This window comes from Sebastes umbrosus, chromosome 4, assembly GCF_015220745.1.
Source record: "Sebastes umbrosus isolate fSebUmb1 chromosome 4, fSebUmb1.pri, whole genome shotgun sequence".
NCBI classification, from domain to species: domain Eukaryota; kingdom Metazoa; phylum Chordata; class Actinopteri; order Perciformes; family Sebastidae; genus Sebastes; species Sebastes umbrosus.
This window is the reverse complement of record NC_051272.1, coordinates 132,881-146,671: the sequence shown is the minus strand read 5'-3', so window position 1 is coordinate 146,671 and position 13,791 is coordinate 132,881. Positions and strand designations below refer to the sequence as shown.

Sequence of the window (13,791 nt, the reverse complement as noted above, 5' to 3'; positions counted from 1 at the left end):
CGGAACCTGGCAAAATAAATAAATGACTCGATAAATAAATATATATATATATATATATATATGTCAATAAATGTAGCAAAATTAATATTACAAATAAATGTAGCCATTAATTGATAGAATGTGACATACATTTATATTTCTGCTTCTTTATTTATTTATCTTGGTATTAATTCCCTTATTTATTTACTATTCTGTTTAATTTTCCCTTTCATTTATTAATGCATTTATTTTTATTATTTTACAAATATACTAATTTCTCTTTGCACTTATTTTTTTACTTATTTTATATTTATTTTTTAAATGTATGTATTAATTCATTTATTTATTTCTGCTCGATTTTTCCCTTTGCATTTCACACCTTATTTATTTAGGTGTGATCAGTAGAGGTGGTACTAGTAGTACTAGTAGTATATAGATGTAGTACTAGTAGTACTAGTAGTATATAGATGTAGTACTAGTAGTATATAGATGTAGTACTAGTAGTATATAGATGTAGTACTAGTAGTATATAGATGTAGTACTAGTAGTATATAGATGTAGTACTAGTAGTACTAGTAGTATATAGATGTAGTACTAGTAGTATATAGATGTAGTACTAGTAGTACTAGTAGTATATAGATGTAGTACTAGTAGTATATAGATGTAGTACTAGTAGTATATAGATGTAGTACTAGTAGTACTAGTAGTATATAGATGTAGTACTAGTAGTACTAGTAGTATATAGATGTAGTACTAGTAGTATATAGATGTAGTACTAGGTGTGATCAGTAGGGGTGGTACTAGTAGTATATAGAGGTAGTACTAGTAGTATATAGAGGTAGTACTAGTAGTATATAGAGGTAGTACTAGTAGTATATAGAGGTAGTACTAGTAGTATATAGAGGTAGTACTAGTAGTATATAGATGTAGTACTAGGTGTGATCAGTAGATGTAGTACTAGTAGTATATAGAGGTAGTACTAGTAGTATATAGAGGTAGTACTAGTAGTATATAGAGGTAGTACTAGTAGTATATAGAGGTAGTACTAGGTGTGATCAGTAGAGGTAGTACTAGTAGTATATAGAGGTAGTACTAGTAGTATATAGAGGTAGTACTAGTAGTATATAGAGGTAGTACTAGTAGTATATAGAGGTAGTACTAGTAGTATATAGAGGTAGTACTAGTAGTATATAGAGGTAGTACTAGTAGTATATAGATGTAGTACTAGTAGTATATAGAGGTAGTACTAGTAGTATATAGATGTAGTACTAGTAGTATATAGAGGTAGTACTAGTAGTATATAGAGGTAGTACTAGTAGTATATAGAGGTAGTACTAGTAGTATATAGAGGTAGTACTAGTAGTATATAGAGGTAGTACTAGTAGTATATAGATGTAGTACTAGTAGTATATAGAGGTAGTACTAGTAGTATATAGAGGTAGTACTAGTAGTATATAGAGGTAGTACTAGTAGTATATAGAGGTAGTACTAGTAGTATATAGAGGTAGTACTAGTAGTATATAGAGGTAGTACTAGTAGTATATAGAGGTAGTACTAGTAGTATATAGAGGTAGTACTAGTAGTATATAGAGGTAGTACTAGTAGTATATAGAGGTAGTACTAGTAGTATATAGAGGTAGTACTAGTAGTATATAGAGGTAGTACTAGTAGTATATAGAGGTAGTACTAGTAGTATATAGAGGTAGTACTAGTAGTATATAGAGGTAGTACTAGTAGTATATAGAGGTAGTACTAGGTGTGATCAGTAGAGGTAGTACTAGTAGTATATAGAGGTAGTACTAGTAGTATATAGAGGTAGTACTAGTAGTATATAGAGGTAGTACTAGTAGTATATAGAGGTAGTACTAGTAGTATATAGAGGTAGTACTAGTAGTATATAGAGGTAGTACTAGGTGTGAGCTGTGTGTTAAAGCAGATTAGGGGGGGGGGGGGGGGGGGGTGAACAGGTTGTGACGTAGAGGAGCCGCATGCGCTGCTGATGAACACTGACTCACTGACTCAGATCAGCTGCTCGGTGAAGAACAGAACAGCTCTACTGAGACCTCCAGACCTCCTCTCTCTGTCTCTCTACCGGAGCACCGGAGGAGCACCGGAGGAGCACCGGAGGACAACCGGAGGACAACCGGAGGACAACCGGAGGACAACCGGAGAGTCTTGATGTCTTCTCAGATCTTCTGCTGCGCGTGAACCGGACGGCCGCTGACATGACGTCATACCTGCAGGTGAGCTGGGGGGGCATGTCGTTGCGAACTGTGTGTGCGCGTGCGTGGTTGTGGTTGTGCGCGTTGTAAGCCTGTCATGATGGAGGGCAGGTGTCACGAGCTTCAGCGTGTGATATCCGTTAACCCTTTAATGTCTAATGTCCGTGGTGCGCGTGCTGGAGAGATAAACAGGTGGCGAGGCAAAGTGCGTCAACACGCGACTCTGGCGTCTCTGGCGCACGGCATCGGTCAGCCGGTCAGTCGGTCAGTCGGTCCGCCGGTCCGCCGGTCAGTCGGTCAGTCGGTCAGTCGGTCCGCCGGTCCGTCGGTCCGTCGGTCAGCCGGTCCGTCGGTCAGCCGGTCAGTCGGTCAGTCGGTCCGCCGGTCCGCCGGTCCGTCGGTCAGTCGGTCCGCCGGTCCGCCGGTCAGTCGGTCCGTCGGTCCGCCGGTCCGTCGGTCCGTCGGTCAGTCGGTCCGCCGGTCCGCCGGTCAGTCGGTCCGTCGGTCAGCCGGTCAGTCGGTCAGTCGGTCCGCCGGTCCGCCGGTCAGTCGGTCCGTCGGTCCGTCGGTCAGTCGGTCCGTCGGTCAGTCGGTCAGTCGGTCCGCCGGTCCGCCGGTCCGCCGGTCAGTCGGTCCGTCGGTCAGTCGGTCCGTCGGTCCACCGGTCCGCCGGTCCGTCGGTCAGTCGGTCCGTCGGTCAGTCGGTCCGTCGGTCCGTCGGTCGGTCCGCCGGTCCGCCGGTCAGTCGGTCCGTCGGTCCGTCGGTCGGTGCTGCAGAGATGAACACATCTAATTGTTCTGGTTCTGGTTGCAGATCGCTGATGATGAGAAAGGTCTGGAGCTGGATCTGTTCTGCGTCCCCAGACATTATGAGAACGACCTGGACAGAGTGATCATCCCTCATGGACTCATCATGGACAGGTGAGGCTGTCTCTCTGTCTGTCTCCATGTGTCCCTCTGTCTCTGACACACACTCACTGTCTCTGCTCGCTGCTCTCACAGCAGAGAGCTATAAACTGCATTTATTTGACAAATCCCTGCAGCCACATGACATCCTGCCGGGCATGTGCATGTGCATGTGAATGTGCATGTGCATGTGAATGTGCATTTGCATGTGCATGTGCATGTGAATGTAGATTTGAATGTGAATGTGAGGAGTCTTAAAGGTCCAGAGCAGTCAGTGCTGCTGTGAAATGCTCTGTAAGCAATTCTGTTTAAGTGCAATGTCACTCTGTAAATGATTATGGAGGACGAAACCTGGCAAAATAAATAAATAAATATGTCATTAAATGTAGCAAAAAGAATATTCAAAATAAATGTAGCCATTCATTGATCAAATGTGACATAAATTGATATTTCTGATTTAATTTTCTTCTTTATTTATTTATCTTGGTATTAATTCCCTTATTTATTTACTATTCTGTTTAATTTCCCTGTCATTTATTTTTTATTGTTTTTCTAATTTATTCTGTCCCTTTTGAACTTATTTTTTTACTTATTTTATATTAATTTTTTACATGTATATATTTATTTATTTATTTCCACACGATTTTTCCCTTTGCATTTCAACCCCCCCCCAGGACAGAGCGTCTGGCCCGTGACATAATCCGAGACATGGGGGGACACCACATCGTGGCTCTGTGCGTGCTCAAAGGAGGCTACAAGTTCTTCGCAGACCTGCTGGACTACATTAAAGCTCTGAACCAGAACAACGATAAATCAGTGCCCCTCACGGTGGACTTCATCAGAGTGAAGAGCTACTGCGTAAGCAAGCTGCCTCTCATCTCATTTACAGGAACCACTCTGTGTGTGTGTGTGTGTGTGTGTGTGTGTGTGTGTGTGTGTGTGCGTGTGCGTGTGTGTGTGTTATATATTTATATATATAGATATTTTTGGGAGGTATATGGTTGAGGAAGAGTTGTGTTAAAGGTTGGTTATATACTTTTTGTGGGTTGTAAATAAACTTGGGATGTAAATAAATCTGGGATAGTTTTTATATTATATTATCATTCTATGATATATGAGTTAATAGAGGAGAAGTGAGAAAGGGGTAGGGTAATATAAGTTTTTCTTCCACCTACTCCTTTTCGGACACTATAACGCTTGTTTTGTTTGTTATTATTTTGTATCTGTTTTTATTTATTATATGTTCGAAATAAAGTCTTTCATTCATTCATTCATTCATTCATTCATAATCTGAGGTTAATCTGAGGTTAATCTGAGGTTGATCTGAAGTTGATCTGAGGTTAATCTGAGGTTAATCTGACGTGAATCTGAGGTTGATCTGAGGTTAATCTGAGGTGGATCTGACGTGAATCTGAGGTTGATCTGAGGTTAATCTGAGGTGGATCTGACGTGAATCTGAGGTTGATCTGAGGTTAATCTGAGGTTAATCTGAGGTTGATCTGAAGTTGATCTGAGGTTAATCTGAGGTTAATCTGACGTGAATCTGAGGTTGATCTGAGGGTAATCTGAGGTGGATCTGAGGTGAATCTGAGGTGGATGATGTCGTCTCCTCTTTGTGTCCCCCAGAATGACAAATCAACAAACAATGTCCGAGTCATCGGAGGAGACGAGCTGTCCAATCTCTCAGGAAAGGTTCGTCCGCTGGAGTCTGTCAGTTTCAAACACTTCAACTACAGTCTGTCAGTCTGACAGCATACGGCTCTATACCTCATCAACTGTCCTCTCTTCTCTTCTCTCCTCTTCTCTTCTCTTTTCTTTCTGCAGAACGTGTTGATCGTAGAGGTGAGACCTTTCTTCTGCATTATGAATTCTGTTTGGGCGATATGGATAAAATCAGTAAATGTATATTTATATTGGGATCAGGTTCAGGTGACTTTATTTGGACCCGTAGGTAGATTTGTTTTGCAGCAAGAATAGAGGACGGCATCCGTATTGACAGTAAAGTAGAGCAGAGACAAAAGACAGACACACCAGAAACATGACAGAGTTGTGCATGAGTCGTTTAGAGGACATATTGAAGTGATGCTTTGTTCATGTCTCCACTTTAATGTGTCTCTTCTGTGTCCTGCAACGTAACAAGGACATTGTGGAGACAGGAAGGACGATGCAGACGCTCCTCTCCCTGCTGAGTGAATGCAACCCCAAGATGGTTAAAGTGGTGAGGTAGGGAGACCTGAACCACAGACCTGAACCACAGAACCACAGACCTGAACCACAGAACCACAGACCTGAACCACAGAACCACAGACCTGAACCAGACACCCGAACCATAGACTTGAACCAGACACCCGAACCAGAGACCTGAACCACAGACCTGAACCACAGACCTGAACCAGACACCCGAACCAGAGACCCGAACCACAGACCTGAACCAGAGACCTCCACTGGAGCTGGCTGCTACCGTCCGTCCGTCCGTCTGTCTGCAGAGAGAGTGCAGGCAGTATAACTCCAGCTGTTATCTAATGGAGTCTGTCCTGTAGGACTGCATTAGAGATGTAGTGACGGAGGGAGTCTGTCCTGTAGGACTGCATTAGAGATGTTGTGACGGAGGGAGTCTGTCCTGTAGGACTGCATTAGAGATGTTGTGACGGAGGGAGGGAGTCTGTCCAGTAGGACTGCATTAGAGATGTAGTGATGGAGGGAGGGAGTCTGTCCTGTAGGACTGCATTAGAGATGTAGTGACGGAGGGAGTCTGTCCTGTAGGACTGCATTAGAGATGTTGTGACGGAGGGAGGGAGTCTGTCCAGTAGGACTGCATTAGAGATGTAGTGATGGAGGGAGGGAGTCTGTCCTGTAGGACTGCATTAGAGATGTAGTGACGGAGGGAGGGAGTCTGTCCTGTAGGACTGCATTAGAGATGTTGTGACGGAGGGAGTCTGTCCTGTAGGACTGCATTAGAGATGTAGTGATGGAGGGAGTCTGTCCTGTAGGACTGCATTAGAGATGTTGTGACGGAGGGAGGGAGTCTGTCCAGTAGGACTGCATTAGAGATGTAGTGATGGAGGGAGGGAGTCTGTCCTGTAGGACTGCATTAGAGATGTTGTGATGGAGGGAGGGAGTCTGTCCTGTAGGACTGCATTAGAGATGTAGTGACGGAGGGAGTCTGTCCTGTAGGACTGCATTAGAGATGTTGTGACGGAGGGAGGGAGTCTGTCCAGTAGGACTGCATTAGAGATGTAGTGATGGAGGGAGGGAGTCTGTCCTGTAGGACTGCATTAGAGATGTTGTGACGGAGGGAGGGAGTCTGTCCTGTAGGACTGCATTAGAGATGTTGTGATGGAGGGAGGGAGTCTGTCCTGTAGGACTGCATTAGAGATGTTGTGATGGAGGGAGTCTGTCCTGTAGGACTGCATTAGAGATGTTGTGACGGAGGGAGTCTGTCCTGTAGGACTGCATTAGAGATGTTGTGATGGAGGGAGGGAGTCTGTCCTGTAGGACTGCATTAGAGATGTTGTGACGGAGGGAGTCTGTCCAGTAGGACTGCATTAGAGATGTTGTGACGGAGGGAGGGAGTCTGTCCTGTAGGACTGCATTAGAGATGTTGTGACGGAGGGAGTCTGTCCTGTAGGACTGCATTAGAGATGTTGTGACGGAGGGAGTCTGTCCTGTAGGACTGCATTAGAGATGTAGTGATGGAGGGAGTCTGTCCTGTAGGACTGCATTAGAGATGTAGTGACGGAGGGAGTCTGTCCTGTAGGACTGCATTAGAGATGTTGTGATGGAGGGAGTCTGTCCTGTAGGACTGCATTAGAGATGTAGTGATGGAGGGAGTGAGTCTGTCCTGTAGGACTGCATTAGAGATGTTGTGACGGAGGGAGTCTGTCCTGTAGGACTGCATTAGAGATGTTGTGACAGAGGGAGTCTGTCCTGTAGGACTGCATTAGAGATGTTGTGACGGAGGGAGTCTGTCCTGTAGGACTGCATTAGAGATGTTGTGACGGAGGGAGTCTGTCCTGTAGGACTGCATTAGAGATGTTGTGACGGAGGGAGGGAGTCTGTCCTGTAGGACTGCATTAGAGATGTTGTGATGGAGGGAGTCTGTCCTGTAGGACTGCATTAGAGATGTAGTGATGGAGGGAGTGAGTCTGTCCTGTAGGACTGCATTAGAGATGTAGTGATGGAGGGAGTGAGTCTGTCCTGTAGGACTGCATTAGAGATGTAGTGACGGAGGGAGGGAGTCTGTCCTGTAGGACTGCATTAGAGATGTTGTGACGGAGGGAGTCTGTCCTGTAGGACTGCATTAGAGATGTTGTGACGGAGGGAGTCTGTCCAGTAGGACTGCATTAGAGATGTTGTGACGGAGGGAGTCTGTCCTGTAGGACTGCATTAGAGATGTAGTGACGGAGGGAGTCTGTCCTGTAGGACTGCATTAGAGATGTTGTGACGGAGGGAGTCTGTCCTGTAGGACTGCATTAGAGATGTAGTGACGGAGGGAGTCTGTCCTGTAGGACTGCATTAGAGATGTTGTGACGGAGGGAGTCTGTCCTGTAGGACTGCATTAGAGATGTTGTGACGGAGGGAGTCTGTCCTGTAGGACTGCATTAGAGATGTTGTGATGGAGGGAGGGAGTCTGTCCTGTAGGACTGCATTAGAGATGTAGTGATGGAGGGAGGGAGTCTGTCCTGTAGGACTGCATTAGAGATGTTGTGACGGAGGGAGTCTGTCCTGTAGGACTGCATTAGAGATGTTGTGACGGAGGGAGTCTGTCCTGTAGGACTGCATTAGAGATGTTGTGATGGAGGGAGGGAGTCTGTCCTGTAGGACTGCATTAGAGATGTTGTGACGGAGGGAGGGAGTCTGTCCTGTAGGACTGCATTAGAGATGTAGTGATGGAGGGAGTCTGTCCTGTAGGACTGCATTAGAGATGTTGTGACGGAGGGAGTCTGTCCTGTAGGACTGCATTAGAGATGTAGTGATGGAGGGAGTGAGTCTGTCCTGTAGGACTGCATTAGAGATGTAGTGATGGAGGGAGGGAGTCTGTCCTGTAGGACTGCATTAGAGATGTAGTGACGGAGGGAGGGAGTCTGTCCTGTAGGACTGCATTAGAGATGTTGTGACGGAGGGAGAGAGCAGCTTAAGAGTTAATCTGCTGCACTAATTGAACAGCTCTGTGGAGGTAGAGGCCGTTTCTCTGATGGTTCCTGATCGCTGCTTCAAACAGGACATGTGCTGAAGCAATGTGTGTTTCCTCTGATGCCTGCAGAAAAGATAGAAGGTTACTGTGGTTTACTGTAGTTTACTGTGGGTTACTGTAGGTTACTGTAGTTTACTGTAGTTTACTGTGGTTTACTGTAGTTTACTGTAGTTTACTGTAGGTTACTGTAGGTTACTGTAGTTTACTGTGGGTTACTGTAGGTTACTGTAGTTTACTGTGGTTTACTGTGGTTTACTGTAGTTTACTGTAGTTTACTGTAGGTTACTGTAGGTTACTGTAGTTTACTGTAGGTTACTGTAGGTTACTGTAGTTTACTGTGGTTTACTGTAGTTTACTGTGGTTTACCGTAGTTTACCGTAGTTTACTGTGGGTTACTGTAGGTTACTGTAGTTTACTGTAGTTTACTGTGGTTTACTGTAGTTTACTGTGGTTTACCGTAGTTTACCGTAGTTTACTGTGGTTTACTGTAGGTTACTGTGGGTTACTGTAGGTTACTGTAGTTTACTGTAGTTTACCGTAGGTTACTGTAGTTTACTGTAGTTTACTGTAGGTTACTGTAGTTTACTGTAGTTTACTGTGGTTTACCGTAGGTTACTGTAGTTTACTGTAGTTTACTGTAGGTTACTGTAGTTTACTGTGGTTTACTGTAGGTTACTGTAGTTTACTGTGGTTTACCGTAGTTTACCGTAGGTTACTGTAGTTTACTGTGGTTTACTGTAGGTTACTGTAGTTTACTGTGGTTTACTGTAGTTTACTGTGGTTTACCGTAGTTTACCGTAGGTTACTGTAGTTTACTGTGGTTTACTGTAGGTTACTGTAGTTTACTGTGGTTTACTGTAGTTTACTGTGGTTTACCGTAGTTTACCGTAGGTTACTGTAGTTTACTGTGGTTTACTGTAGGTTACTGTAGTTTACTGTGGTTTACTGTAGTTTACTGTGGTTTACCGTAGTTTACCGTAGGTTACTGTGGTTTACTGTAGTTTACTGTGGTTTACCGTAGTTTACCGTAGGTTACCGTAGGTTACTGTGGTTTACTGTAGGTTACTGTAGTTTACTGTGGTTTACCGTAGTTTACTGTAGTTTACTGTGGTTTACTGTAGTTTACTGTAGGTTACTGTAGTTTACTGTGGTTTACTGTAGTTTACTGTAGTTTACTGTAGGTTACTGTAGTTTACTGTGGTTTACTGTAGGTTACTGTAGTTTACTGTAGTTTACTGTGGTTTACTGTAGTTTACTGTAGTTTACTGTAGGTTACTGTAGTTTACTGTAGTTTACCGTAGGTTACTGTCAACCAGCTGAATGAATATATTCTATATAATATTATATTATATTGAATATATTATATATAGAGTTTTATTTATGGTGCTCAAAACATCCAAGAATGACATTTGAAGAGCTCAAAGTGCTCGTCGCTTTGTACACTTTTCTGCAACGGTTTCCTTTAAGAACCATTTTTGTATATAAAGATAGATTTTAATTAAGAATGCACCGATTTATCGGCCGAACATCGGTATCGGCTGATATTCGCCTAGTTGACTGCTATCGACCTCTCAGTAATGACATTCAGTGGCAGTGGCCGATGATTATCTGTTGTGTTGCATCAGTTTTGCGCCGACTAAAGGTTGTTGGTTTCATCTACTCTGTCTTCTCTTTGTTTGTTCTTCCAGCCTTCTAGTGAAGAGGACCCCGAGGAGCTCCGGGTACAGACCAGACTGTGAGTGCATGTTTCTCCATGCAGGGTAGTAATGTATTATACAGTATGTAGTAATGTAATGTATTATATGTAGTAATGTATTATAAGTAGTAATGTACAGTAGTGCTCATTTCATGCCGGTCACTCCCATGTGTGGCTGCGTCTCTGCAGTGTAATTTAATGAAGCTGTATTCTCCACGCAGGATTAACAGTCATTTCAGGAAGATGTACTCCAAATGTAGCCGAGCCCGGCACTAACGCATGCCTGCTAACCCCCCGCTCACACGGCCTCTGATTATGTAATGCTTTTAGGTTTGAGTTGGATAATCTCTTTAAGATTGTCCCTGAAGGACAGCTGTTACTGTAAGCGTTTTGACTTCCCACAACGCAGCACTGACAGCTTAAGTAGTCCGGCCTCACGCAGACAGTAAGAGAGCAACGAGCCTCTGAGAACAGGAAACGCTTCAGTTCAGATCAGACTCACACTTTTAATTCTACTGCACTTCAAAGTAGTTGTGTGTTTTTTATATATATATAGTAAACTGTGTGTCTGTGTGTTTATTTCAGACATTGGTTTTGAGGTGCCGGATGCCTTCCTGGTGGGCTACGCTCTGGACTACAACGAGTACTTCAGAGATCTCAGTGTGAGTTTGCTGCAGTTGATTCCTTCAGATGATTCAGTGTGAGAGCAGACGTCTAATGAAACAATAGCTGTGTTCCACTTCTATGCTGCATTAATAGTATGTACTGTATGTACAGTATACTGATGAACACAATGTTTTTGCAGCATACAAATGATCAATGTTAAATAATGAAACACATGCATGATGTAAATCAGACCGTGAAACACCTCCGATCACACAAAGACAAAGTAAACCGTCCTGTTTCACCTCAAAGCTGCAGTCACTGTCACGTTCTGCAGCTTTGAGTAGCCCCCCCCGCCCCCGTTTCCTCTTTGTGCGTTGTTATATATATATATATATATATATATATATGTGTATTAATGCTAAATACTTCTTAAGTCATTCAAATTGAATTAATTTATTTCTTAGAAGAAGTCTAATTTAAAGTAGGGCTGTCAGTCAATTAAAATATTTAATCGCAAATGAATCGCACATTTTGAAAATGAACCTTAAAGGGAGATTAGTCCAGTATTTAATCCGCTTATCAACATGGGAGTGGACAAATCTGCTGCTTTATGTAAATGTATGTATATATTTATTATTGTAAATCAATGACCAACACAAATCAATGACAGATATTGATCCAGAAACCCTCACAGGTACTGCATTTAGCATCAAACAATATGCTCCAATCATAACATGGCAAACTGCAGCCCAACAGGCAACAACAGCTGTCAGTGTGTCAGTGTGCTGACTTGACTATGACTTGCCCAAAACTGCATGTGATTACAGACATGCCCACTTTATGATAAAGGGGAGACTCGTGGGCACCCATAGAACCCATTTACATTCACTGATCTGGAGGTCAGAGGTCAAGGGACCCCTTTGAAGATGGTCTTTTAGAATCCATCATGTCTAACTTGTGGTAGGTTGTAGAATGTAAAGACGTCGTCAGGTTGTTAAAACGAGGACCTGTCCTCCGTGTCCTCAGCAGCAGCTGCTTCCTGGACAATAGAAATGCATTAAAGGTGTCTTCACCGTCCTCTGGTTTCTATCTGTTTCACAGCACATCTGTATCCTGAACGAGGAAGCCAAGGAGAAGTACCGAGTGTGATCAGATGAAGAGCTGCTGAGGCGATGAAGACTAGGATGAAGACTAGGACCACTGTGATGCTCCTCCGAAGCTTTGCTGTGTTTTTCAATCTTATTTATTTTTCTATATAAAACCCACACAATGTGACTGGTGGGTTGTAAATAACTTCCAAGAACATTTACTTTCTCCCCTGTAGAATAAGTGGGATCAATTCTGTACATTATGAATATTTTGGTTGTTAAGTTTTAATTTATTTGTATAGACTTTATCTATAAATTTCAGTTTTCTGTTGGAAATAGAAAGAAGACTTGTTGAGGTGTCTCCGGCTGCTTTCTGTTCAGTGAGCTGTCAGTCACATTAAACAGATTCAACGGGTTTCTGTTGGACTCAGAATGCAGATGTTGTCCTCATTATGCTCATTATGCTCATTCTGCCATAACATGACTGACTGAATGTACTGAATGTTTTATTTCCTATCTGATGTTTTCATGGAGGACCTGTTTACAGCAATATAATATAAATCTATAAATCTCCTTCAAACCTTCAGTCCTTCTCTTTCTCTCTCAGTTCAACTTATTTATAACTTATTAAACATATTTCATGTTTAAATATAAAAGAAACACTAAAAATAGCATTAATTTCAGGTGTATTCACGTGACAATCTTTACATCTCCATTTATGACAGACTAGTGTTATTATTGAGAAGTAAACTGTCGATGTTCTCTCTATACATGCATCTCTATACATGCATGGAAGGTCTCTCTCTGTCTCTATATATATACGTACATGTGAGTGTCCTGTTAGCTAACTGTGGTTAACCAGGCAGCTCGTCGTATACTGTGACGTCATATTCAAGGTAGTATTTCACTGTGACGTCATATTTAAGGTAGTATTTTACTGTGACGTCATATTTAAGGTAGTATTTTACTGTGACATCATATTTAAGGTAGTATTTCACTGTGACGTCATATTTAAGGTAGTATTTTACTGTGACATCATATTTAAGGTAGTATTTCACTGACGTCATATTTAAGGTAGTATTTTAATGTGACGTCATATTGAAGGTAGTATTTCACTGTGACGTCATATTTAAGGTAGTATTTCACTGTGACGTCATATTTAAGGTAGTATTTTACTGTGACATCATATTTAAGGTAGTATTTCACTGACGTCATATTTAAGGTAGTATTTTAATGTGACGTCATATTGAAGGTAGTATTTCACTGTGACGTCATATTTAAGGTAGTATTTTACTGTGACGTCATATTTAAGGTAGTATTTCACTGTGACGTCATTTAAGGTAGTATTTTAATGTGACGTCATATTTAAGGTAGTATTTTACTGTGACGTCATATTTAAGGTAGTATTTCACTGTGACGTCATATTGAAGGTAGTATTTCACTGTGACGTCATATTTAAGGTAGTATTTTAATGTGACGTCATATTGAAGGTAGTATTTCACTGTGACGTCATATTTAAGGTAGTATTTTACTGTGACGTCATATTGAAGGTAGTATTTTACTGTGACGTCATATTTAAGGTAGTATTTCACTGTGACGTCATATTTAAGGTAGTATTTCACTGTGACGTCATATTGAAGGTAGTATTTTACTGTGACGTCATATTTAAGGTAGTATTTTACTGTGACGTCATATTTAAGGTAGTATTTGACTAATAGCTAATAATGCAATGATTTATCAGTTCTGTGTAATCATGCAGGACATTATAAGAGTATAGTTTGACACGTTTTAGATAGAAGACAACAGATAAAGGGATGTTTCTGATCTCAGGTGACTTTGTGTTTATAAAGCACAGAATATGTGCGACAGCTCTCAGCTGAGTGTTGAGTTTAATACAACAAGGAATAACTAAACTCAGGCTGAAGGACACAAAGGCAGGTTTTACTTCTCAATACAGAAACACTGAGGTGCATTAATGACTTCATCTGTCAGGACTCTGCAGGAGATTCATCCAGTAGATGTTGATCACCAGCTGACCTGAGGAGGGCAGCAACAACTCTGATGGGCTGGTCTGCAAACATTACTGAAGAAGAAGAAGAA

At 42.2% G+C, this 13,791-nt stretch overlaps 1 protein-coding gene and 1 long non-coding RNA gene across 4 annotated transcripts; both read left to right on the top strand.

Annotated features, from left to right (window-relative positions):
• Positions 1–1,962: 1,962 nt before the first annotated feature.
• On the top strand, positions 1,963–12,277 carry hprt1l (hypoxanthine phosphoribosyltransferase 1, like). Of its 2 annotated transcripts, none has more exons than XM_037767994.1 (10): positions 1,963–2,084; positions 2,129–2,222; positions 3,016–3,122; positions 3,782–3,965; positions 4,734–4,799; positions 4,932–4,949; positions 5,248–5,330; positions 9,990–10,036; positions 10,583–10,659; positions 11,705–12,277. In XM_037767994.1, the coding sequence occupies exons 2-10, from the start codon at positions 2,205–2,207 to the stop codon at positions 11,750–11,752; spliced, it is 648 nt and encodes a 215-aa protein (XP_037623922.1). In that variant the 5' UTR covers positions 1,963–2,084; positions 2,129–2,204; the 3' UTR covers positions 11,753–12,277. The 2 variants fall into 2 exon arrangements, with proteins under 2 accessions (XP_037623922.1, XP_037623923.1); XM_037767995.1 differs by having other exon boundaries at positions 1,966–2,084; positions 2,118–2,222.
• LOC119487273 lies at positions 5,412–9,983 on the top strand. Of its 2 annotated transcripts, none has more exons than XR_005206677.1 (3): positions 5,412–8,382; positions 8,503–8,582; positions 8,683–9,983. It is a non-coding gene; the product is annotated as an uncharacterized LOC119487273 (long non-coding RNA). The 2 variants fall into 2 exon arrangements; XR_005206678.1 differs by having other exon boundaries at positions 8,473–8,582.
• Positions 12,278–13,791: the final 1,514 nt, after the last annotated feature.